The sequence below is a fragment of the Gopherus evgoodei genome, chromosome 11 (genome assembly GCF_007399415.2).
Source record: "Gopherus evgoodei ecotype Sinaloan lineage chromosome 11, rGopEvg1_v1.p, whole genome shotgun sequence".
NCBI classification, from domain to species: Eukaryota; Metazoa; Chordata; order Testudines; family Testudinidae; genus Gopherus; species Gopherus evgoodei.
The window spans coordinates 78,071,892-78,098,529 of NC_044332.1; the positions used below are offsets into that span (position 1 = coordinate 78,071,892).

The following is a 26,638-nucleotide window of genomic DNA, read 5'->3' on the forward strand; positions in this document are numbered from 1 at the left end:
TTGTGCACACTCCCCCTCCCCATGCACCCTCAGCCAGACTCTCTTCCTCTCCCTCCTTTGCACTGTCAGATGCAAGTCAGAAATCGGCCTGTCTGCTGCCCCAGGGGCCTGAGCCAAGCCTTCGGAGCAGGCCCCAGCCCCATTGTTCCTGCATCGGGCCCCTCCACAGCGGCCTCTCTGCACTCCCCTCCAGCTAGACCTTTGCAATAAGCTCTCTCTGCAGCCCCCACTGGCCACCTTCCTCCCGGAGGGAAAGACAAGCCCTGGCTTTTCACACGATGGTGTTTCCAATTAATTCCGGATTTATTTATTTGGCCTGTTTTCTCGTGGTAACTTCCTCCCATCGTTTGTGACCAGGGGCAGAGGCCCGGGTCTGAGAATCAGGGGAAAGATACTCCAGGCTCCCCGGGGGGCTGACTTCCAGCTGGTGCGTCTTGGGCTTAAATCTCAAAAAAGAAGAAACTGACGCGCGGGCGCCGCCCTCAGCCAGGTCCCCTGCCAACACTAGGGGGCAGCGCATCAGTCAGGAGATGGGGTGGGCACCTGGTCTCTCGGGGGTCAATGATACCCCTTGGGGAGGAGATCAGGGACGTGGTGAAACATCCCCTCGCTCAGGTCCTAGATCGAGGTCTGGAGACTCAATCCTGTCCTGCCTAGGTTGTGCCCATCACCGGGGTATCTGTGGCGAGGCGAGAGCTCATCCCAGCTGCTACAGCAGGGAGGGCCCCCTCTTTGCACCTGTGGCTTGGAGCACCTGGATGTCCGCTACGCAGAGGGAGGAGCCGAGCCTGGGCCGGCAGGCGAAGGATCAAGGCCACTGCTCCCATCTGTCACTGCTCCCCCTCGCCCCAGTTCGTGCCCCAGGACGGAGTCGCTCACAGGCGAGGTGGCGTGACTGCCGCGCTAGGGAAAGCCCTGGAGAACTGAGTCTGAGTGTCCCTCGGGAGGTCCCAGCACAGGCAGCGCCAGTTCTCGCCTCCCTTGGGCTCCTCCCAAACCCCAGACCCGATCGGTGACACCACCCAAGTGACTAGTGCTGGGGGAAGGGGCTTCATGGGTTTATGGCAGCCTGGGGGGTCTGTTCCGAGCACAGTGGGTAACCCCACCCCACCCCGGCACAGCCAGCAAAGAGCAACCAGGTACCATGATAACAGTACACAAAGGCCAGCTCTCAGGAGCAACCCTACAATAACAAACTTATGTTCAAAGTCCCATCCCTACAACAACCAATCGCTGTTGGCAGATCAGCATGCCTAAGCCACCCGACAATAACAAAACCAGCGAGCACTGCCTGGTGCCCACAAGGAACCCTACAATAATAACCCTCGCCCAGCCTTCCACTGCAAAGCACCGCCCACCACGCGTGAGTAACACTCCAGTAACAAAGCGGTGGCACATTGCAATAGACGCATGCCGCAGAGCGGAGCCCAGAGGGGATCTTGTTGACAAGAGAAGCCAGCGCCTCATCCCCTAGGACGCACCCGGCTCACAGTTCAGATGAGACAACATGGGCTGTTTCACGGGACAGCCGTTTTAGCAATTCTCTGTTCCTCTTCTATCCGCAGAGACCTGCTGGGAATCGTTCCTGTTTGTTGCTCTGGGGAAGAAATCCCTGCAGCCTGTCAGCTTAATTGTTTCTGACTTACATTAAGATTTCCAGGGAAAACAATGGGTGAATATAATCATCTCCCTCAATCTAAACAGCATCAGAGAAAAGAAAATGAGCCCCAGGCACATCTGCTAGAGTGATCTCCCCCGGTGGGAAGAAAACGCCCCAGGCTCTGAAGGAAAACAGAGCCCAGCCTTTGCACAGGGCCCTGCTCAGTTCTGGCCCTTTGACTGCGTATCCCCCTATGGCCGGCCTGTCAATGGCACATGGTGGTGGCTACCGGTCCAGAGGAGGGCAGGTGGAGAACGGACCGGCCTCTACGCCTGCCTCTAATTGACTTGAGCTGCCCTCCTGAGGATCCCAGCGCAGCCCTTGAAGGGCGGAGTGGACCCAGCCACACGCGCCCTCCCTGCTGCAGGCTGCGCTGGTCAGTTTTGCGAGAATTTAATTGGCCTGGTCAAGGGGTCCTCCCAACTCTGCTGATTTTCTTGAGATATTCGATGTCCTTAAAGCCCCAGCTCCCAGAGTCACGGGATTGGAGGCGACTTGCAGCTTGCATTTCCAAACAAACAAGTTCCTGCCCCCCCCCATGCGGGTGGCAGAGATAAACTTGAAAACAAGGCACGAGGGCCCCCTGAAAGGCTCAACAACAGAAGGCAAAATCCCACCCAGGCCTAAATTTTTTTAAAATGTTGAGATTTTTAATGGCTCATGCTCCCGTTCTGCTGTTTGCCAGGAGGTGCCCAGCATTGGCCTCACACAGACAACAGCAGCCTCCCACCTCCACGCCAGCTGTGCCCCCACCTCACCCTATGGTCTAGAGCAGGGGTCCCCAAACTGTGGGGCACACCACACCGGGGGGCACGGAGGACCATTCGGGGAGGGCAAGGCTGGGGCCCGGGCCAGCCCCCATGGGGGGCAGGGAGGAAGCACCACCCAGCTCTGCTGCTGGCCCTGTCCCCAGCTGCCAACCTCACACTCGGGACCCTGGCTACCAGCCCCACCCCCAGCTGTGGCCCCCTTACCCCGTCCACATCCCGCCACCCTCAGAGCCAGAGCCCTGCGCCCTGGCTACCAGCCCCGCCCTCGCTGTGGCCCCCTTACCTTATCCACGTCCCACCACCCCTAGAGCCACAGCCCTGCTCACAGCCCGGGAGGGGGGACCCTGAAAAGCTTGGGGACCCCTGGTCTGGAAAGAGGGGTATAAATCACGGTGCTGCTGGCGGGCGGAGCTACCGCTAGGTAACATCCCAGCTACGGCACAGGCGAGCCACTGTCCTCTGCTGAATGGAATCTGACCCACCCTCAGCCCCCTGTGGCTCTCCGGCAGCGGGAGGCCTGCCAGAGAAACTGGGCTCAGACTAACTCCTTCAGTGCAGATCAGGGCTGGCCACCCCACTCCCCTAGCTCAGCACCCCACACCGGGCAGGACCCAGCTCCTAGTAAAGCCTGGCTAACAGCGGCATCATAGGACTGGAAGGGACCTCGAGCGGTGTCGTGTCTGGTCCCCAGCACTCATGGCAGGACTGTTATCTAGCCCATCCCTGAGAGGCGTTTGTCCAACCTGCTCTTAACAATCCTCAATGATGGAGATTCCACAACCTCCCTAGCAATTTATTCCAGTGCGCAACCACCCTGACAGGACGTTTTTCCTAATGTCCAATCTAAACTGCCCTTGCTGCAATTTCAGCCCATTGCTTCTTGTTCTGTCCTCAGAGGTTAACAGGAACAATTTACCTCCCTTCTCCTTGTTACAACCTTTTATGTACTTGAAAACTGTTACCATGTCCCCTCTCAGTCTTCTCTTCTCCAGACTAAACAAACCAATTTTTTCAATCTTCCCTCACAGGCCCATGTTTTCTAGACCTTCAGTCATTTTTGCTGTTCTTCTCTGGACTTTCACCAATTTGTCCACATCTTTCCTGAAATGTGGTGCCCAGAACTGGACACAATAGTCCAGCTTAGGCCTAATCAGCGCAGAATAGAGCGGAAGAATGACTTCTTGTATCTGTCCTACAACACTCCTGCTAATACAGCCCAGAAGGATGTTCACTTTTTTTGCAACAGCGTCACACTGTTGACTCATATTTAGCTTGTGATCCACTCTGACCCCCAGATCACTTTCCACAGTTCTCCTTCCTAGGCAGTCATTCCCCATTTTGTGCGTGTGCAACTGACTGTTCCTTCCTACGTGGAGCACTTTGCATTTGTCCTGACTGAATTTCATCCTATTTACTTCAGCCCATTTCTCCAGTTTGTCCAGATCATTTTGAATTTTAATCCTGTCCTCCAAAGCACTTGCAACCCCTCCCAGCTTGGAATCATCCACACACTTTATAAGTGTCCTCTCTGTGCCATTATCTAAATCATTGATGAAGATATTGAACAGAACCGGACCCAGAACTGATCCCTGCAGGACCCCACTCGTTATGTCTTTCCAGCATGACTGTGAACCACTGATAACTACTCTCCAGGTTTTCCAACCAGTTATGCACCCACCTTATAGTAGCTCCATCTAGGTTGGATTTCCCTAGTTTGTTTATGAGAAGATCGTGCAAGACAGTACCCAAAGCCTTACTTACGTCAAGATATTCCACATCTACGCGACCCCTCGATTCACAAAACTTGTTACCCTGTCAAAGACAGCTGTGAAGCTGCTTTGACATGATTTGTTTCTAACAAATCCATGCTGTTACTTATCACCTCATTCTCTTCTAGGTGTTTGCAAATCGATTGCTTGATTGTTTGCTCCATTATCTTTCCAGGTACTGAAGTTAAGCTGACCTGTCTAATTCCCTAGGTTTTCGTTATCTCCCTTCTTATACATTGGCACTGTTTGTCTTCTTCCAGGCCTCTGGAATCTCTCCCATTTTCCATGAGTTTGCAAAGATAATCGCTAATGGCTCACATATCTCCTCAGTCAGCTCCTTGAGTATTCTAGGATGGGTTTCATCAGGCCTTGTCTAAGTAACTTTTAACTTGTCCTGATTCTCTAGCAGGGAAAAGCCCGCCCTGGAGGCAGCGGGTGGAGTCACTGGCTCCTTACATTAACCGCAGAGATGTCAAAATAGCCCTTCATGGCACGGTGCCCAATCAACCCCCTTATCTCCAAGCTGCAAGGCTCCAACGCAGCCCCCGGCTTGCGGCTGGGCGGGCAGGGGGCAAGCTCAGAGGGACGGCCCACAGGTTCGAAGGGCCCGGATAAGGCAAAAAGCCAAGGCCCTGTTCCCGCCCAGCTCTTTGTGTGAGTTAAAGTCCCTTTGAACGTGGCCTGTGCTCGACTGCCCTGCTGGATCAGGCCGCAATAGCTTAGTGCTCTGAGCCCCTCCCTAGGGATTCGATTGTTAATCGGGCACAGGGAAGACGCAGCACCGACCCCATGTCACTTCTCAAATGCCCTGCTCTGTGGCTAACCACGAACCCGCACGAGGAATTCACTCCTCTTGCCGCCGTGCAGAGACAAGGGGCTTTCCAGGCTGTCCTGCAGACAGCGGGCGAGGCAAAGGGTCATCATCCTAGTCGGAATTTTCCCGTGGGTCAGATCAGGAGCGGGGCTGGCAGGGACACGGTTCATCAACTGGGATCATCTGGGTTTATTTCACCTAGTCAGTTCCCTGCCACTGCATTGGTGGGTCCCCGCTGTTCTCCATCCATGGCACATACGAGTTTAGGCTGCTGAGGACAGCACAGCTTCATGCACAAAGAAGGGAATTGCAAGCTGTGTGAGCCCACAGCAGGAAGAGATTCTCCTGGCTCAGCCTTCAAAATGGCAGAGCCCCCGCGCCCCGAGCTGTATTGTTCCTGGCACAGCCCACCAATTTCAAATGAGACCACCAGGGTGAGGCGAGGACGAGAATTACTCGGCTGTGGTGGACTCCGAGCGTGCCCCTGATGTGACAGGAACTGAATGTCACTGGGATGGGTTAAGACTCCTGTGTTATAAATGGATCCTGGCCCAAGTCCTCCTCAGACTTCCTGGGGGCTCGGGGTCCCACTGCAGATCTAGCCCTGAATTGTACCGCTGGCCCGTATCTCTATCCCAGAGCCCACGGGTTTGAGCTGGGCCAGATCCTAACCTGGCTCTGGATCCGAGCATTGCACCTCGGCCCTGTTTCTATCCTGGACTGAACCAAACATCCTGACTAACCACCCTCTAGAATTCGGCAAGAAGAATTGGGTCCCGACCTGAATGCAGAGTTCCCAGGCCAATTTCCTGCAGGGCTTTCCAAGTGCACAGGGCCATAAAACGAGCGCACTGAGATAGACACCTGCTCCCGGCAATTCCCGACCCACCTGTGACTGTCAACGCTCAGGAGGAGGTGGCAGAGGAAAGGCCAGGCCCCGAGAACAGAAAAGCCTGCAACATCTGCCTCCTATCCCCCGCGTCCCCCTTGCTATCGTCCCCGATGGCACATGCATTAGGCCCACAGAGCGGCTGAACCAGAACTGAGCTGTCTCTGAGCTCTGAATATCTTTCCCATGCCGACCCAACAGCAAGAGACGCGGGGAATTGAACTGCTGATCTGTGGCAAACAGCAGTTCCTCAAGAGTCGCTGTGCTGCGACGAGGCCTCCGAAAGCGAATACAGGCCACCAGCTGAGGATCCTGAAGCCAAAATGCAACACACACCAGCCGTTTGCTACTGCGACGCCACCCCTACATATAAACGGCTAGTGCGTATGTGCACCACTGCCCTCTACTGGAGGGAATTGGAACTGCTCCTCTGCATGCCGTAGGCCCTATACTGCTAATGGTGATTCTCCTGCAGCTCAAGGGGCCTCTTTCTGAGCAGGGGGAGCCACGTTCTCTCACCGGGGTCTGAGCATAGCAACAGCCCAGATTCATCACATCAGGAGGGAATTCACCTGCTGCTGAAAGGGGGACGGTGGTAGTAACCAGTGCTGCAGTTTAGAGAAGTGAAACCGAAGGGGCTTTCCTTACTGCGGCAGGCAGTACATAACTACCCCAGGATGCCTGGCACCAAGACCTGCTCCACGGGCACCGCAAGGAACTTCCCGATCAGCATTAGCCACAAGCTGGGACTGACTCCTCCTCGTGAAGCTGGCTCCCCTAGCTAGACAGCATCTGCTGAACCCTGCTGGGCAGCAGCAGCTCAGTATTGACCTGGAGGCAACAGTGCCCCCTACTGGCCCGCGGATGGGTCCCATTTCCGAGCTGTCAGCTCTTTCCTCGGTGCCGCACAGGGCTCTGGGGACAGGACGGAGAGGGGTGGATGAAGCATCCCGTGGCAGCTCTCAGAGCCAGCCGGGCTCACTCCAGACTACATGCAGCTGACTGCCAAGCCCAGCGAGGGTAGGGAATTCAATGTCCTTTGCCTGGTCCTTTTGGAAACACCCCAGCACCAGCCTGGCTGAGAACAGCCCTCGCTCACCCACCACCCAAACTCTGCTCGGGTGAGTCAGGGCCAACCCCACACCCCCGACCCAAAGACGACGTTCTCATGCCAACCTCCCTATCTACCTAACCCCCCTGCCCCTTACCACACTATCAGAGCACCTCACCGCCTTCAACCCACTGACCCTCACAACCCCCCTGTGAGGCAGGGCCATTAGCCCCATTTTACATAGAGGAAACTGAGGCACTGAGACTAAGTGACTTGGCCAAGGCCACCCCGGGAGCCTGTGCGGAGCAGGGACTCGAGCCCAGGTCTCGCACGTCCTAGGTTAACACCCTGGACCGTTCTTCCTCTCCCTATACCAGACCCAGCTAGTTGGTCACTGACACCCTAACGGGCGCTACAGATGGTTCTGAAAAATTCTGCTCCTTCCCTCACAGCGTCCCACTGCCCCTGCCACAGGGAAGGACCACGGCAGGCCCATGTTGGACAGAGAGGGAAACTGAGGCACAGAGAGGGTAACCGAGGCACCACTGGCACCGTGGCAGAGCCAAGAATGCGGCTCCCCTGGTTCCCAGCCCCCGTGCTCTGCTCTCTCCCCAGGTGTCAGTGTGGTTTCACGGTGTTCTTTTTTGCAGCGGCAGGAGCCGCCGTGAAGCCGTGGCCAGAGTGGCATGGGGAAGAGGGGTCGGCTCACTTACCAGCTCAGAGTTGACGGGAGGCGCACACGGGGTAGCTGCCTGTGAAGCAAACACAAAAAGACCCAGCGTTAGAACGTCACAAGTCCATAGGCACGGCAAAGCAGAGACCGGACTCTTGGCCATCTTAGATACAGCGTGACCCGGGCTGGGGGGCCGCCGCTAGGAGCCTGCCCATGGAGACCACCCCCCCCATGTCTGAGCCACGCGGCTGTGGTCAGCTCTGGCGAATGGTTGCACTCCTGCACGAGGACCGGGGAAGGGCTGAACCGTGCAGAGATGCTGCAGAGGGAAGGGGGCGATGGCCCAGTCTGCAACCCACTGGCGACGGCTACCGCGCCTTTCCATTCTGCACAACACTCTCCCTTCTGCCCGTGGACCCGACTGCCCCAAACACGCCAGGGCCTTGGCTCTATCTTCGCCGATCCTTGGCCCACCCACAGTCTAGGTGAGGGAGAGCCGAGCCACTGTATTAACTGCGGGCGCTAATCTGAGCGTACTTGGCTGGCTACTTCAGAATTAATTCTGATGCCCTTAGAGGAGAGGAAAGTGATCAGGAACAGTCAGCATGGATTCACCAAGGGCAAGTCATGCCTGACTAACCTAATTGCCTTCCATGAGGAGATAACTGCCTCTGTGGATGAGGAGGAAGCAGTGGACATGTTATTCCTTGACTTTAGCAAAGCTTTTGATACGGTCTCCCACAGTATTCTTGCCAGCAAGCAGGGCCAGCGCTTCCATTTAGGCGGCCTAGGCAATCGCCTAGGGCGCCAGGATTACTGGTGGGCGGCGTTTTGCCGGAGGGGGCGGCAGGCAGCTCTGGTGGACCTGCTGCAGTCGTGCCTGTGGAGAGTCCGCTGGTCCACAGCTGTGGTGGAGCTGCCGCAGTCATCCTTGTGGACGGTAGGCTGCTCGCACGGCTCCAGTGGACCTCCCGCAGCCACGACTGCAGCAGCTCCACCGGAGCCGCGGGACCAGCGCACTGGGCGGTGAAATTGCCGTGCGCCAAGGGCGCTAAAACCCCTAGTGCCGGTCCTGCCAGCAAGTTAAAGTAGTATGGGCTGGACAATTGGACTATAAGGTAGATCGAAAGCTGGCTAGAGCGTCGGGCTCAACGGGCAGTGATCAACGGCTCCGTGTCTAGTTGGCAGCCGGTTTCAAGTAGAGTGCCCCAGGGGTCGGTCTTGGGGCTAGTTTTATTCAATATCTTCATTAATGATCTGGAGGACGGCGTGGACTGCACCCTCAGCAAGTTTGCAGATGACACTAAACTGGGAGGAGTGGTAGATATGCTGGAGGGTAGGGATAGGATACAGAGGGACCTAGACAAATTAGAGGATTAGGCCAAAAGAAACCTGATGAGGTTCAACGAGGACAAGTGCAGAGTCCTGCACTTAGGCCGAAAGAATCCCATGCACTACTACAGACTGGGGACCGAATGGCTAGGCAGCAGTTCTGCAGAAAAGGACCTAGGGGTTACAGTGGACGAGAAGCTGGATATGAGTCGACAGTGTGCCCTTGTTGCCAAGAAAGCTAATGGCATTTTGGGCTCTATAAGTAGGGGCATTGCCAGCAGATCGAGGGACTTGATCATTCCCCTCTATTCGACATTGGCCTGGCCTCATCTGGAGTACTGTGTCCAGTTTTGGGCCCCGCACTAGAAGAAGGATGTGGAAAAATTGGAAAGAGTCCAGCGGAGGGCAACAAAAATGATTAGGGGGCTGGAGCACATGACTTATGAGGAGAACTGGGATTGTTTAGTCTGTAGAAGAGAAGAGTGAGGGGGGATCTGATAGCTGCTTTCAACTACCTGAAAGGGGGACCCAAAGAGGATGGATCTAGACTGTTCTCAGTGGTACCAGATGACAGAACAAGGAGCAATGGTCTCAAGTTGCAGTGGAGGAGGTCTAGGTTGGATGTTAGGAAACACTATTTCACTAGGAGGGTGGTGAAGCCCTGGAATGGGTTCCCTAGGGAGGTGGTAGAATCTCCTTCCTTAAAGGTTTTTAAGGTCAGGCTTGATAAAGCCCTGGCTGGGATGATTTAGTTGGGAATTGGTCCTGCTCTGAGCAGGAGGCTGGACTAGATACCTCCTGAAGTCCCTTCCAGCCCTGATATTCTATGATTCTATGATACTGCTTTTCACACAGGCTCCTACACACCCAGAAATCAGAGCGTGTGGCTGGCGGCACATTGCAATCAGCCCCCTCCAGAGGTCACTTCTCTAATCATGGCAGAGCTTTGAGACACCAGCATGGGACTTGCACACACATGTGCAAAAACCCCTGATCATTTCCTGGATTAGCTTAACCCACGCGTCCAGCCCATCGCTGATCGGTTGCAGTAATCCATCGGGGCCTCTGATGCCAAGAACGGGGAGTGTTCCATGCGGTTCCATCGACTTTTGTGGTTCCATCCACTCTGGTGGCAACCTACCCCGACACCAGAGGCAGCAGGGAACACACCAATGAGCCTGATCAATGGAGCTGTGTTATACCAAGAGAAGGAGAAATTCCTCCTGACCCCGGCTGGTGATCAGCCCTGCAGCATGAGAGTGGCTCCCCTTGAAACACTATTTCAGCTCACACAGCAAAGAAGTTACAGAATCTGGAGTCCAGCCTCAGCTTTTGCCTAAATGCCGCCCCCCCCCCGACCCCCAAATCCCACCGGTACTGAACTACACCGACTTAAGTGTAAAGGATTTCCTTTTCTCTGCCTGAACCCTGCATCCCTGTGTTTTCAACGCAAGTCCCCTTCTCACATCATGGGCCAAGGTGGGGGATCTGACAGTTTCCTGGCACGTTCCAGGCTGAAGGGCAGACACTAGGTGACTTGTGTGAGAGGGAGAGGAATCGATCTGCCTCTTAAGGAGGAGAGCGATTAGATTTTCACAACTACTTTGGAAATTAGGTGAGTCTCCTTGTTTCTAGATGGCAGGATCCTGAAGGAGTCCCAGGCTAGGGCTGAGAACGCTGGCACTTGCCTCCAGCATGGAGAAGGCGACCGCATGGCAGGTTAGTCCCATTACAGTGGGAGTCACCAGGTGGCAGCATTACAACGTTGGCAAAATGCTTGTGTGGCTGTTCGGTTTGTGATGCGGTTTCTGGTTGGGGGAGCTGTTGCAAATGGCAGGGGAACTTGAATTGTCCTAGCTGGAATCAGTTCTTGGGGCAGCATTGCTCCCTGGGCCGTAGAGTTGGGCTGGGTGAAGCGTGAACTCTGAGTGCGTGCCACGGATTTCTCCTCCAGCAAGAAACCATCTTGCTAGGCCCTGGCATCTGCTACTGCTGGGCACGGGGGCGGGGCGGGGGGGAATGTTATAGAATATTCCTGCTCTGCAGCCACTCCCCCGCACCAGCTGTGCGACGGCTGCTAGCTAACATGGCATGAGCCTCCTTGGATAGGCGGGATCCCCAAGCACACTCAGCAGACGTGTTTCACCTGCTTGCCCCCATCACATGGAGGACACACAGAACCCTCTGCTGACCCCAGCAGCCCCTTCCTTGCAAAGACCAACCGTCCCTTGCAATGTCTCTTGTCTACGCTGCCCCCACTCTGCACAGACCCCAGTGCAAGCAGCCGGCCTCTGGCTTTCCTTGTAGCTGAAGCCTCGCACGCCCAAAGAAGCACCTTGCCAAGTCTCCCGTGACACAGCTAGTCACTAACGTTGGTGCGAGTGAATAGTTGTCGTGTTCATCGAAAGATGCTCATACTGGCTCTGGTCCCTCGCCCGGAAGGGAGGGGAAGAGAAGAGCTGTGGGGGGGGGGGGGGGGAGGAGGAATGAAGGAAAAATCCAGGCTGGCTATTCCGGGTGGCAGAGAAAAAAAGGTCTTGCACCAATGGTAGCCAGACTGCGTGGTCAGAGCAAGAGCTCATGAGCTCTGCACTATCCCCTGTCCCAGTGTTAGGAAGCGGGAGCAGCTTCTGCAGAAGGACGACTCGGGCATCACAGCTCCCCTTGGCATAGCATGGATTCCCACGCTCGCCTGTTACATCCAGGCTGTCTCCTACCTGGCCTGGCTTTGGGCTAGCTGCTGCCTCAGTTTCCTCTCAGGCTGGCTGAGTCTTTTCCCGGGCACAGTTTTATTCTTCAAAGATTGAACTTGGGCAAAAACACCAAACAAAGAAAGCAGCTGCTCTGCTCACAGCTCCTAGAGGCTGTCCTCTCATGCGTCCCTCAGTGCCGGAAGGTGCTCGTAAGACCCATGCAGCTGCCCCCCCCAAAACATGATGTGCCCCCCTCCCACTACTCCTCTCCCTCCCACCTGCTGCTCCCAGAAACCCAACAGCTGCAGCGACCTCACACAGAAGAAAGGAAATGCTCCGTGATTGGAGCCGCGCCGGAAAGCTGATCTCCTACATTGGTAGCGCGTCACAGTAGCCACCGGCTGCTGCCACGCGTCGGGGGCATTCACCTTTGGTCACGGTCAGCACCACCAGGTCCCTCACAGCCGTCTTCCCTCCAAGCACCCTCCACTCCCCGAGCATCAGAGTCCGCCCCAGCAGCCCATACGATCTGCCCAGTGCTCGTGCAAGAGCGCCCGTCTGCGCAGCACCTGCAACGCCCTACGTGTCACTTCTCCATCTCCTTAAATCGGCCATTTGCCAGTGCCGTGAGAAGCAGCTTCAGAGAAAGACGCCGAAAAAATGACTCATGGTGCACTGTTACTGTCTTAGCCGGCGAGCTGCTGGGGTAGTGCCCAGCCAGCGACAGCCGGGGGGAGCCCACAGGGGCTGGCTCAGTGCTCAGATACCCCGGGGACAGGCACTGATGGATGGATGGGCCGCCCGCTGCAGGGTATATCTAGTGGCTGAAGCCATGACAAGACAAACCCCAACAGAAGCAAGAGAGAGGCTGAGGATCACAGTCTGAGCCCGGGAATGGGATGCCTCATTTTGGTTGCTGGTTCTGATGCTTACCCACCCTGTGACTCAGTTTCCCCATCTGCTGAATGGGTATAGAGCTGCTGGGCCAAGGATTAATGTTTGGAAAGGCTGAAGCATTGCTCTATATTAAAACTAGGGGAGTATTTAGGGGTAATCCTCCTGAGAGCTCATTTACTGAATTAACTAATGAGTTAATTACTAGAGCTCTTTGAAACTGTGCCTCCTTGATGGAGACTGCCCTTCAGCCTGAGGGGCTGGGGCCAAGTGCTCAGACAGCAGGTTATCAGTTCTATCCCTCGTGCCGCAGGCAAGCGGCTGCAGTAGCTGATGACAGCGCTGTCTGCTCTTATGGATGCAGCGGCCCTGTGTGAAGAGAGGCCTCGGCTGCTATCAAAAGGCCGTACTACCACAGGGGCCTCCTCTAATGGCTGGGCTGCAGAGGGTAACAACCTACCACTGCTACTTGCCAACTGTGTAGCTCCTTTAGCTCAAATGACAGGGGCCTGTGCTGGAAGTGCTGAAGGGCCCGGGGTCATTATGTAAAGTTGGGCTAAGCAACGTGTAGGGACCCTCTGAAATGGAGCAAACACGCCAGACGACCCAGCCGAGCTATTGTTCCAGTAATTACCAGAGGCAAATTACTGCCAATTAACCTTGGTCTTTGTTTGCTCCGTATTCAGGGACCGCATTCTGCTCCCCAGCTCAGGTCCGGATTTGCCAAAGGACTCAGGATCTGGGTATCAAATGGCTCTGGAAGGGGCTGAAACCTGGGCTCCTGGCAAGCAGGGCAGAGTGGCCCAGTCGTCATCCTGATTGCGACAACAGCTGGGCCTCACGCCACTCCTGTACCAGCCCTTTTCTCCGCGAGACACAGGATGAGCTTTACCCACAGCAGTCAAAGAGGGTCAAGGGCAACGAAAGGGCAGTTCTGCTGGCTCACTTTCACACCGCCCCAGCCCCCCACCACACGCCAAGCTCCGCTCCGCCCAGCATGTCCTGCCACTCGCACAGTCACTCCAACCCAGAATTTCCTGGAAGGAGCTTGTGGCTCAAAATTATTTGTTGAGACTGATACGGCCCTGAGACACCCATGCCAGGGAAGCCACAGCTACTTCCCAGCAAGAGTAGCTAAGCCCCAAGCCCCTGCATGTTCCCCTAGGCCACGACGGATGGACATAGGGAAGCGACTGGAGTTTCTATGCAACCATCATTCCAGAGTTTCTCAGGCCCTGTGCTGAGATTCTTGGGATGGACGAACATCTCTGAGGGGTCTTCCCAGCACCCCAAAACAAATCCCGCATTGCAAAGCCTTGGACTCGGAGCCAGCTCTGAATTCCACGACTGGTCCACATCTCTATAACCAGTCAAACCAAGCCTGGTAATGCCGGAGAGTGGCCAGGAAAAGCTATGGGAAAGATTCCAGGTCTGGAAAAGCCGGCTCGCAGCGAGAGACTGAAGGAACGGGTTCCGTTTAACTCATCCCAGCCCCCCACAAGGGGAACAGACTTCTGGGAGCAGAGGCTGGACACCGTGCAATGCCTGGAAGCCGCAGCTAGAGAAATTCAGGCTATGAATAAGGCCCCGGGTTTTAACGCTGAGGGTAATTAACCACTGGAACAATGGATCTAAAGATGGGTCCATCCTCCATTACTTGAGCTCTTTAGGACCCCGTCTTAACATTGGGTCTATCTCAACTACAAGTGCCAAGCTTGCTGCAGGAATCACTGGGGGCTTCTCGGACCTGGATGATGCAGGAGATCAGACTGGCTGATCTCATCGGTCCCTTCTAAACTCTAAATCTATGAAGACCCCCAACACGAACACCCCCAGGCATTGAGGGTGAGGCTGAGACATAAGCCAGTTTCACACAATGATGCTTTGTCCTCTACTGTCATCTGCCATCCAAGGATCTCAAAGCACTTCACAACCAACCGGAAAGTCAGACTGACATGCGCCTGTGCAGTCAGGATCACTAGAAAGTTTGCGGATGATATCAATCTGGGAGGGGTTGCAAGTGCTTTGGAGGACAGGATTAAAATTCAAAATGATCTGGACAAACTGGAGAAATGTTCTGAGGTAAATAGGATGCAGTTCAATCAGGACAAATGCAAAGTGCTCCACGTAGGAAGGAACAATCAGTTGCACACATACAAAATGGGCAATGACTGCCTAGGAAGGAGAACTGCAGATCACAAGCTAAATATGACTCAACAGTGTCACACTGTTGCAAAAAAAGTGAACATCATGTATCAACAGGAATGTTGTAAACAAGACACAAAGGGTAATTCTTCTGCTCTACTCCACACTGATAGGCTTCATCTGGAGTATTGTGTCCAGTTCTGGGCACCGCGTTTCAGGAAAGATGTGAAGAAGCTGGTGAAAGTCCAGACAAGAGCAAGAAAAATGATTGACGGTCGAGAAAACATGACCTATGAAGGAAGATTGAAAAAAATGGGGTTTGTTTAGTCTGGAGAAGAGAAGACTGAGAGGGCACATGGTAACAGTTTTCAAGTACCTAAAAGGTTGTTCCAAGCAGGGGCAACAGGTTTGTATAATTTTTGGTGGTGCCCAGAACAGGTCCAAGTCCAGCCCTCCCCCTCACACACCTGCCTAAGAGTCTGGGAGGGAAGTTGAGTGCTGGGGTGGGGTCTGGGCTGCGGCAGGGGTGGGGTGCAGGAGAGCGGGAGTGGTGTGGTGCTTACCTTGGGCGGCTCCCAAAAGCGACCCGCACACCCCTCTGGCAGCGACACTTAGGTGGAGAGCCGGGGGGGGTCTCCATGTATTGTTGCCCATGGGCACTGTCCCTGCAGTTCCCATTGGCTGCAGTTCCTGGCCAATGGGAGCTGCAGAGTTGGTGCTCGGGGCAGGGGCAGCGCGCGGAGATGGAGACCCACACACACACGGGGCCGTAGGGCCATACCAGCTGCTTCCAGAAGTGGCACGGAGCGAGGTTGGGCAGGAAGTCGCCTTAGCCTCACTGCACTGCCGGTGATGGCAGCCATGGGCCCCGGGACCTTTTAAATTGCCCAGGGACAGCAGACAGGCAGGGGCAGCAGGCAGGGCTGGGGGAGAGACCCAGCTCCAAATATTGGTGAAGCTGGGCCCTAAATATTCCTGGGGCAAGGGCACCACGGCCCCATATAACTCACCGCCCTTTGTTACAAGGAGAGAGAAAAATTGTTCTCTTTTAACCTCTGAGAATTGGACAAAACGCAATGGGCTTAAATTGCAGCAAGGGCAGTTTAGGTTGGACATTAGGAAAAACTTCCTAACTTTCAGGGTGGTTAAACACTGGAATAAATGGCCTAGGAAGGTTGTGGAATCTCCATCATTGGAGGTTTTTAAGAGCAGGTTAAACAGACACCTGGCAGGGATGGTCTAGATAATACTTAGTCCTGCCTTGAGTGCAGGGGACTGGACTAAATGACCTCTCGGAGTCCCTGGGAGTCCTATGATGCTATAATTGTCCCCATTTTACAGATGGGAACATCAAGGCCCAGAAAGAGCAAGTGATGTGTCTCAGGTCATACAGTGTCAGGACTCCAGCTATGGGATCCGGGACGAGGCCAGGGCTTGGGGTGGAGGGGCCTCGAGAACATAGTCCAAGTTCATTGCCCAGGGTTAAGGGCAGAGGCAGAAGTCCATACCAATGTCACACCGTAGGACTGGGTCGGAATTGAACTCAATGAGCTGCCTCAGAGAGCCAAGAATGCCAGCCATAGTGGAGTTACGGCAAGACATCAGGAGCGGGGCGGGGAACCAGGAACTGGAACCAGGAGCACGGACCAGGGATCAGGAGCACACAGTAAAAGCAGCAAAGAATCCTGTGGCACCTTATAGACTAACAGACGTTTTGGAGCATGAGCTTTCGTGGGTGAATACCCACTTCTTCAGATGCATGTCTGAAGTGGGTATTCACCCACGAAAGCTCATGCTCCAAAACGTCTGTTAGTCTATAAGGTGCCACAGGATTCTTTGCTGCTTTTACAGATCCAGACTAACACGGCTACCCTCTGATACTTGAGCACACAGTAGAGTCTGTAGCAGCAGCAACCCAGGGATCAGCCTTGTGGCACAAACAGCCTCCAGGTGTTTTGCCTCGTGCAGCTGGGCCCATCAGGGAATGTGGTCGGCTCCATCAGGTAGGACCTCTATGGGCAGGACATCCAGTGGTGCTTGCACCCAGAGGGCTCACAGGCTGCTGTCCCCTGCTTTGCAGAGGTGGCGGCGTGGATATGGGCAGCCACCCTGGGATCCCATCCCCCAGCCCCTGGGAGTCACCCAGGTTGCAGCCCTGGGGCTTCTCATGCCCAGCGAGTCCGTAGCAGAGCTGGGAATGAACAGACTTCTCTCAACTCCCAGGCCTGGGCTTGGACCCTTAGCTCACGGCTCCTGTCACTTGCTAAAAGCTGGGCATTCCCACTGACAGGGGCTTCACAACACCTGGAGAAGACCTCAACATTCGGCTGCCTGCACTGGAGGTTCTCTGAGTTATCCAGCCAGGATCTGTTCTGCCCTAGCACTTCTGCTCCCAGTCTCAACTTGGAAAGACAAAAATGGCTGAGAAGAATCCAGCCATTTCACACCTCCCAAAGCAATCCAGTGTGGGTTGAGTTTCAGTGGAAGTTCAGGCCAAATCTCTTTCCACCTGGACAATGATGCTCTCTATTCCCGAGGAGGCTTCCTTCGAATCTGCTCACACCACAGGCCTCTGTCTTTCCTGGCAACTCAGAGACATTGTCCAAAACTGCTGCTCTGCAGGGAGCTACCTGTGGTAATTCCCACCAGTCTGCCCGGGGCCGGTGAGCCAGACTGTCCTTGGACTGCCCATGGACTCACCCACCCAAAGAGTCACTTGGCTGGAGACCAGAAAGGAACGGCAACAAATTGAGGGCTAGTTCTTGGTTACGCTGGTGGGAATCTGGAGTCCCTCCCCTCCTTTCCATGGAGCACTGGATTCATAGACTTCAAAGCCAGAAGGGACCGTTATGAGCATTGAGTCCAATTTCCAGCACATGGCAGGCCAAGGAACCTCATCCAGCATCTCTGTTATCAAGCCCTGTCATTTCCAGTTCAGCTGGGGCAGACAGAGAGCCAGTGTGACTTTAAAAGACTTCAGGTGCAGGAGGCTCTACCACATCCCTACGCAAGTTCTTCAGTGGTTAATGACTCTCACCATTAAATGCTTTATTTCTTGTTCCAGCTCCAACTTCCAGCCACAGATGTCACCACTCCTTCTTCTCCTAGATGGAAGAGCCACCTACTCTCAGAATCTTCTCCTACAAAGGAGCATAAGCACGTCACCTCTTAACCTTCTCTTTCTCACGCTAAACCCAACTCCTCAAGTCTCGCCCTACCAGGCCTGTTCTTCAGCGCTCCAATGCTGCCAACAGAAGTAAAATGTTCCCCTGCTTATATCACCAAGGAGCGCATTTCCCCCACCCAGGATCTGTCTCCACTTGGAAACGTACCGAAGGAGCGACTTCCAAACAATCACTCCAAAGTGGATTAAGCTAACCCACAAGCAGGTGCTCTCATTCTGGAAGAGAAGAGTCCACATGGAGCTTATACCTAGATAATTACATCAGAAGAGCTACTGCAGTAAATGTCCAAGTGCAGACAAGCCCGTGAACATGGGCTGCCCAGAACACCTGCCTGGTCTGATCTGTTCCAGGAGTTGCTACATCCTCAAGGTCCCATTCACTTCTCCACAGAACCCGGCACCACCTGCCCACGTCCCAGAGACTGGTGTGTGACTAGCAGGTAGCCTCCGCCGCGTTTCCAGAGGCTCTTCCCGCGCCAGGCAGGGCCTGGCCCCTTTGGTGGAAAGCTCATCAGAGGGGGACAAACTCTGACTAGGGTGTTTCGTCCCCTTAGAGATCCTCCCTGCAGTTTGCTGCCCGGGCTGTGGGGGGCAGAGGGCGGGAATCTTGCCCTTCATCTGTGCTCACCGCATGGCTCTGCAGAGGCCTTCAAACCGGTCAGTTCCAGAGCTGGATGCACTTGTTACCAGTAATCAGCTAATGGCACTGAAAAGGAACCGCTGTTTCTCCTCCCCAGCTGCCCGCCACAAGCAGGGTTATTTGCTTGTCCTCCCTGTCCAACCCCCCTCCATCTCGTTGTTCACGCTGTGCCAGGCAGGCTGCTAATCACTGGCTCTTCCTTCTACCGCGAACCCCCAGGCCCCCTCTCCTGGGCTGCGCCCCAGCAGCCGTGTTTGTGTTCCCGGCTCTGTTTTGTTTTGGGTTGGGGTTTCGATTTGAATGGAGAAATGCTACCATAAAAGGCCCCGTTCTCCTGCCCTCCGGGGCTGGCGCCGATCCACAGAGCGCTTGGAATGTTCTGCTTGGACCTGCTCACGAGCCGAGTTTTGGCTATGGGAGGAGGGCTGTTTACACAGCGTCTCTAGGCATTTGCATGAGAAAAAAAAAAATGAAGTGCCAGCATTTCGGGAGCTCCCCCGCTTGGGCCCTGATTGAGACCCTAATGGAGAGCGTAGATCCTGCGGGTGAGGCCTGTCACCGAGCGTGAGGCCAGAGGATCAGTCTCCCCTCCTGTATATCATAGGCCTCTCAGCTTCACGCTGGTCCTGAGCTCTGTACTGTGTTCCTGCAACCTCAGTTGGACCAAAGCATTTCAGTCCTCAGGGACAGGCAGTGAACAGGGGGGCTCAGGTACGACCAGTGCCGAGGCCCAGGTGATGGCAGGGGAGGGAAGCCAGGCTGATCCTGGCACGTGACCGACATCCCATGCGTCAGAGAAAGGCGGAAGCACCCAGCAGTGACCCTGCCAATGTGATCTGGGGGGAAATTCCTTTCCTCGCCCCCTACAACTGGCTATCTGGCACGAGAGTCTAGGAACAGGGGATCTCCATCCCACCTCAGCGCAGAGGTTCACCCCGCCCAGCTGTGGCCAGAAGGTGGAAAAACCCGCAGCCCCTGCTATCCCAGCCCTGCCCCCAACTCTGCTGATACCTTCCAGCGACGGAGGGCAGGGGGTTCAAGGCGGGGCACAGGCCCCGCCCAGCACCATCTCTGGGACCACGGTATCGATAGAATCAATGGCCAGAGAGGGGGCTCTGCTCTGACCTCAGGCCTCACCCCTCCAGGCCTGGGTGGAGGCAAATCAGAGTTGCCTGCGCAGTCCTTCTGCCCTGGCTCGGTGGCTCCATGGGGGACATTGTTCCCCAAGGCTGTAAGCCCCGTTCTCTGCGAGGACCTGATCCTGGGACAGCAACGGGAGTCCCAGTGTCCCAGTTCCTCTCAGCATCAGGCTCCCAGATACAAAGCCTGTCCCCAGAAGGGACCTTGGAGCCTTGTCCCAGCTGCAGTGACCCAGCCCCGACCCTGGCCTGGTATTCGTTCTTTGCATACACGGGTGAGAGGCGCACAGAGGCAAGAGGGAACAGAGGCACAAGTGGGAGAGGTGGAAAGGAGCCAGCCCCTACCCGCCCTGCAGGGTATTCCTGGGTGCCCTGCCAGGCCAGTGCATGAAGATCTTCTCCAGTAACACAGCTCGCACGAGGTCACGAAAGCTGGTGTCTAGAAGTCACCAGGATAGTCAATGGCAAAAGTCCCATTAACCTTGACGGGACCAGCATTTCACCCCGGATCTTCTGCCTGGAGCTCCAGCCGCCCGCTCTGTGCGGGACGCAGAAGTCCCCTTAGATGACTTTAAAAGCTCACTCACCCACCACAGGGCACCTTTCAAGCTCCATGAGTCCGACATATGCCCAGCACATGTGCTGCATCCCATCGAGTACACCACATGCCCCAGTAACAGCGACGGGGATGAAACCAGACAATCACCACACTGTCGAATGAACTCACACAGATCATAGAATCACAGACTATCAGGGTTGGAAGGGATCTCAGGAGGGATCTAGTCCAACCCCCTGCTCAAAGCAGGACCAACCCCAACTAAATCATCCCAGCCAGGGCTTTGTCAAGCCTGGCCTTAAAAACCTCTAAGGAAGGAGATTCCATCACCTCCCTAGGGAACCCATTCCAGTGCTTCACCACCCTCCTAGTGAAATAGTGTTTCCTAATATTCAACCTAGACCTCACCCACTGCAACTGGAGACCATTGCTCCTTGTTCTGTCATCTGCCACCACTGAGAACAACCGAGATCCATCCTCTTTGGAACCCCCTTTCAGGTAGTTGAAAGCAGCTATCAAATCCCCCCTCATTCTTCTCTTCTGCAGACTAAATAAGCCGAGTTCCCTCAGCCTCTCCTCATGAGATAAACGACCCAAACATCCTCCAGCCTGCGGGCAAAGACTTTTCACAAAGCGATCGCTCTAGAACTGACCTCTCCATCCTCAAAGGAAACCTGCACAAGACAAGCCTGGGAGCTTCAGTTCATAACTCTAGACACTAAAAACCCTGGACTGAGCAGAGACACTGGATTTGTGGCTCATGACAACACTCGGTTACCCACTAGCCCCCCTTTTCTGTCTCACGACTGCAGGGGTGTTAATGAGCCGCTGTATCTGGAATGGTCCCTTACACTATCGCTAGCTACTTCTGCCAAGCAATCTGTTCCACCTGGCATTGTGCTGAGAGAACCTGTCCCAGCTCCGAGGCGCCAAAGCTTGTGTCTCATCGCAGAAGCTGGTCCAATAACAGAGATCAGCTCCCACACCTACACTCACCCCCACACCCACAACACCCTCAGAAATCCGGGCAGGCCGCACTCCGGTGCTGCATGACCACCAGAGATGGCAATAAAGGCCCTGCAAACCGTTCAAGGGTCATGCACCAGCAAGTCCAGCACTGCCTGGGGGCAGGATACGGTCCCAGGGAGGTGGATACGACTCCAACCTGACCCCCCGACCCGGAGCTTGGCAGGTAATGCCCATGATAGCTCTGGGGAAGCCGGACTGCTCCAGCTCACACTCTGCATTTGCACCCTCGAGCTGTCTGCGGGACGGGTTCGTTCTCTGCCTGCCTGCACGGCCCTCCCAGCAGAGACACCGCTCTCAAAACAACAGTCCCAGCAGGCTCCCTGGGGGCGAGCAGCACCCGCCAGCCGCGGTGCGTCCCCTGGCCCCACGGCATGGCTACGTAGGGGGCTGCCCGCCCCTTCCGCCAAAGGCCCTGCCCCTTCTGTGGGCCAGAGCCGGCCCCAACTCAGCCCCATACCCGAAAGTCCCTATTTCTACTTTCACCCCTGTGCAGGGGGGATGCAGAAATTGGAGGCAGCAGTGCGGGAATGAGGGAGAAGCGAGCACTGTAATCTCCTGCCCTGTCCGGCTCAGCGGAGATCCCCAGCCCGGGCATCCTCCAGGGCAGCCTGCTCCGGCCTGCACCTCGCACGCCAAATGTCACGGAGTCCCCGGGCGATGCTCTGGAGTCTGGAACTGCTCCCTACAAAGCCAGGCAGGACTCTGGTGAAGTCTCTCTGTGAGCAGACTGTCTTCAGGGCAAGCAGCTCACACGGCTTCACCTTCCTGGGTCTGACCTTGGAGCATTCAGCATCCTCTGCCCCTCCGTGCGCTTCCCACAGCGAGTCCACCCCAGCGGGGTCCTGGGGGAGCCACAGGGTCCTGCCCCCCCCACCACTTCGCAGTCAGACGTGACTCTCAGCCAGCCAGTAAAACAGAGGTTTATTTGATGACAGGAACAGGGTCTAAAACAGAGCTTGTAGGTACAGAGAACGAGATCCCTCAGCCAGGTCCATTCTGGGGGGCAGTGAGCCAGACCCCCACGTCTGCCCTCACTGCTTTTCCCCAGCCAGCTCCAAACTGACTCACTCTCCAGCCCCTCCTCCTCTGCTTTGTCCCTTTTCCGGGCCAGGAGGTCACCTGATCTCTTTGGTCTCCAACACCTTTAGCATCCCCTTGCAGGGGGGAAGGGCCCCGGCCATTAGTTGCCAGGAGACAGAGTGCCGGCCATTTATGCACACTGGCCCTTTGCTCTGCAACAATCACACCCCCTTATCCCATCAGCTAGAGACTTAAGAAATGCATTGGGGAAACTGAGGCACCCACACAGTATTCAGAGGAAACATTAAGTTAAACATTAACAGCCCCACTTCATCATACCCAGGCACTGGCTATAGCACACACCATTGCTGCCCCGGGCGACTCTTGTCACAGACCCTCCCGCCCTGGTGCCAGGGCCAGATTCTCAGCTGGTGTCAAGCCAGCTGATTTCAGAGCTACACCCATTTACACCAGCTGAGGATCTGGCCCCAGGTTCCTGCGGTACAGTGTCCCTGCCTCCTGCCCACAGCGGAGGAGACTATTGGTCCATCTAGTTGCTAGATCCAGCCTCCAGCCGTGGCCAACACCAACTGCATCAGGGTAGGGGCAAGATCCCCCCCCCCCAGTGGACAATTACAGAATGACCCATCTCCCGTCCTAACCGATCACACCTCCAGCGTCCAGCACTGCCCAACGCCGCGGGTTTCAGAGGAAGGCTGGGAAATGCCCACAAGGCACGGAGCCACCATCCCGACGGGTAAGACATTCCCCCCCAGAAGGCGCTCAGTGTCTGCCTGGATCGACGCGGGTCTGGGCAACCTCCTCAAAACCCTGCTGCTGCATCTGACACACAACACCCCCACCCTGCCTCCACACCCCCCAGCACGGCTCCCCAACAGGGACAGGACGGCACGTCTCTTTGGTCTGGTTTTGTACAGCACCAAGCGCCCCAGGATGGAAGCCATGTGCACTACTCCAGCCCAATACGCTAACAGTAATTCAGCCAGGCCAGGGGAGCCAAAGTTAGCTGCCAAACAAGCTAGTGGGGGGGGGCTGTCCTGTGGTCCTCCAGGTGAAATGGCCACAGACCAGCCGTCACAGCCTGCAGCCTAACAGCAAACCCAGTGGGGCAGATGCCTTTCGTGCAGGGGGGTCATGCCTCCTCTTGACCTGCCAGGAGCAAGCATGCGATGGGCACAGGGAGCGAAGAGGAGTCTTTAGCCATGCAGCGAGGGTGAAAATACAGCTGAACGGACAGGAGCACCACAGAAGAGGCCTTCACCCTACAGTGGGGCAGGGGGAAACGGATGGAGCCGGGGACCATTCTGCACAGCGCTAACAGGTGATTTTATCGCATCTCACAATATTTGTTGTTCCCCGTAAAGCCTCAGCTCCTGGAGATACGTGACTGGAGGAGAATTGTGGATCTCACTTTCAAAGAAAGAGCAACTTTCTAGGTCTCCTGGTTCTAGAGAAAAGCTGGAAAACATGACGTAAACGCTTATAAACCAGAACAGAAAGGAAAAGCCCCCCAAATGTCAGTTTTATATATAAAAATCTCATGATGTTTAGGTCTATCTCATGATTTTGGGACCCGTCAAGATTTCGGGGCCCTTGGGGCAGAAAGGCAGAGTTGGCGAGATCAGAGACCCGGAGCCCAGGCATTAGGATGATCAGACGCCCCGATTTTATAGGGACAGTCCTGATTTGGGGGTCTTTTTCTTATATAGGCACCTATTACCCCCCACCCCTGTCCCGATTTCTCATATTTGCTGTCTGGTCACCCTACCGGGCACGTACATAAGAGACAGAGCCACTAGCTAAACCTGAGGGTTTCTTCCCCCATCTCCAGCCCTTGTAGCCAAGTCGATCAGCACTTGCTAAATAAATACACAGCAGACTCATCCGCCCATCTCTGGCTGCTCCTACCTCCGCTTCCTCCAGGGGTTAAGACACTATGCTGGGCGAGACATAACATCGACTCCCTCTCTTGTTATTCAAACACGGGCGCGCCGCCCCTTGTCGCCCCGAATCATGGCCTGCCTTTGATCAAGGCGGCCGCATGGCTGAATCGGTGGAGATGCACCGGCCAGCTCCAAAGAGCTGCGGCTGTCTCGGAGATCACGTTGGGCAGCACACTCCTTTAATGCCAGCACGGGCTGCAAGCCCCCACCTCACACCTCACTCCCGGGATCAGGCTGTCAAGTACCTTGCACGGGCCATCGCAAAGACCTGAGCTCCTGCCTTCTGTCGGCACCCGGCCCGGTGCAACACAGGATAGCCGGATACCAACAAAGTGCTGTGCCCGCCCCCCAATTCATCACCTTTCCTCTAGTACCCTCACAAAAAGCACATCTTCCTTCCTTAGCGGTTTTCAAGGCCCGGCTTGACAAAGCCCTGGCTGGGATGATTTAGTTGGGGATTGGTCCTGCTTTGAGCAGGAGGTTGGACTAGATACCTCCTGAGGTCTCTTCCAACCCTAATCTATGATTGTAGGATTCTGTATTAGCCAGCAGGTCTAAAACACAAGCAGGAAACACCGACCGTGGCTGTTTGCTGCCTTTCTGGGGCCCCTGCCCCGCGAGCGGCATGGAGAGTCTCCACAATGCACAGCTCTGGGGGGGCTCCCCGTCGGCTTGAGCTGAGGCAGTTCTGGGGCTGTCAGACGAGCAGCTGCGCTGAGGCGACCGATCCCCTCGCCACTCCTGGTGCTGGGACTGCGCGAGAAAGTCAGAGCCCTGGGTCCTTGTCCCCTCATTGCCAGGGGACAAGGGGAGCCCAGAGGGGAGCCCTCAGGCTGGGGGATGCAACGAGAAGACGTCAGACTGATAACAGCTCACCCGAGGGGAGCAGGGCAAGTCCGTGGAGGGGAGACTCCCAAGAGCAGGGCACTGCAGGGAGCGGGGCTGGTAATAGAGTGTGGCGAGCTTTAACCTGTGGTCCCAGTTTTCTATCTCGGCACTAGGGGGTGCTGTGCTGCAGGGAGTTGGGGGTGCTCTCCCCTCACAGCCAGGGCTGACCCCAGTCTGGCACTAGGTGGCGCTGTGCTGCAGGGAACAGGGCAGGGGCTCAGTAGGGGGCGCTCTCCCCTCACAGCCAGGGCTGACCCCAGTGCCCTAGTCTGGTACCAGGGGGCGCTGTGCTGCAGGGAACAGGGCAGGGGCTCAATAGGGGGCGCTCTCCCCTCACAGCCATGGCTGACCCCAATGCCCAGGTCTGGTACCAGGGGGCGCTGTGCTGCAGGGAGTCGGGGACTCAGTAGGGGGCGCTCTCCCCTCACAGCCATGGCTGACCCCAATGCCCGGGTCTGGTACCAGAGGGCGCTGTGCTGCAGGGAATTGGGGACTCAGTAGGGGGCGCTCTCCCCTCACAGCCAGGGCTGTCCGCAGTGCCCCGGTCTAGTACCAGGGGGTGCTGTGCCACAGACAGTGGCATGGGGGAGGCACTCAGTCAAGACAGGCAGTGACTGTGAGATGATGCCACAGTGCTTCTTCCCTAACTACTGCCGGGCAGTAACTCGATGGGACCCAGTTCCCCCCACCCGAGGCCAGTCAGCAACTGTCACCTCGGCCCGGCCCAAGACCCCACACATCCCTGGCAAAAGCCACGGCCCGACCTTGGCGTGACACAATGTCAGTCACTCCGGCTCTGACTAACAGCACCTGGCCTTTCTGCAGCACCTTATAAAGCGCGAGACAGACGCTCCCCCTGGAGACAGAGCCGAGCTAACAGAAAGCAGGCCCCAAAGGGCTCCCACCGAGCCACGCCGCAATGCCCACTGCCGGGCGAGGTGCCACGCGGGCCGCGTTCAGCACGGCTCACTCCTCTGGGAAGCGCTGCTATTTCTCCTCCCTCGGCCCGTCAGCCCTGACCCCCAGCCCCTCCTCATGCCATTCCTGGAAAGCCGCCCCTGCTCCCAGCCCGGCTCCGCTCTTGTTTTCCATACTCTGCCATTCCCTTATATAGAATTTTTTTTTCCTGGTCCTGGGGCAGAGGGACAAGGTGGAGGGAAAAAAACAATTCAAGGAAAAACCATTGTTCCTGGGGACTGGCGCTTCCCGAGCAGTGTCCATCACCTGGCTGGCTGAATCCGCCTGACGAGATGGCTGGGAATGCCTGGGGAGGAACCGCGCGCGCGGCTGGAACTGCAGCTTCCTCGCCTGGAGGCTGGGAAGGGGATCCACGGATGGAGAGGCTGCTGCTGGGTGAGACGCAGTGTCCTGCTCTTCAAAGGGCCTTCTCCTCCTGGGGGCAACGCTCTCATTCTCAACAGAGCCACTCCCCCGTGATTGAACAGCTTTTATCTATGGGTCCTAGGAGTGTGCTGCACGGCTCTTTGTCTGTCAGTGACCCAGCGACTGGCCATGGGCAGCGGGTATC

General features: G+C 55.9%; 1 protein-coding gene across 10 annotated transcripts in view; it reads right to left on the reverse strand.

Annotated features, from left to right (window-relative positions):
* TNS1 (tensin 1) overlaps positions 1-26,638 on the reverse strand; it is a 283,441-nt gene that overhangs the window by 153,798 nt on the left and 103,005 nt on the right. For all 10 annotated transcript variants that reach the window (XM_030579739.1, XM_030579741.1, XM_030579742.1 and 7 more), the window contains one exon: positions 7,667-7,705. In XM_030579739.1, the coding sequence (XP_030435599.1) occupies positions 7,667-7,705 (39 nt within the window). The remainder of the gene's footprint in view (positions 1-7,666; positions 7,706-26,638) is intronic.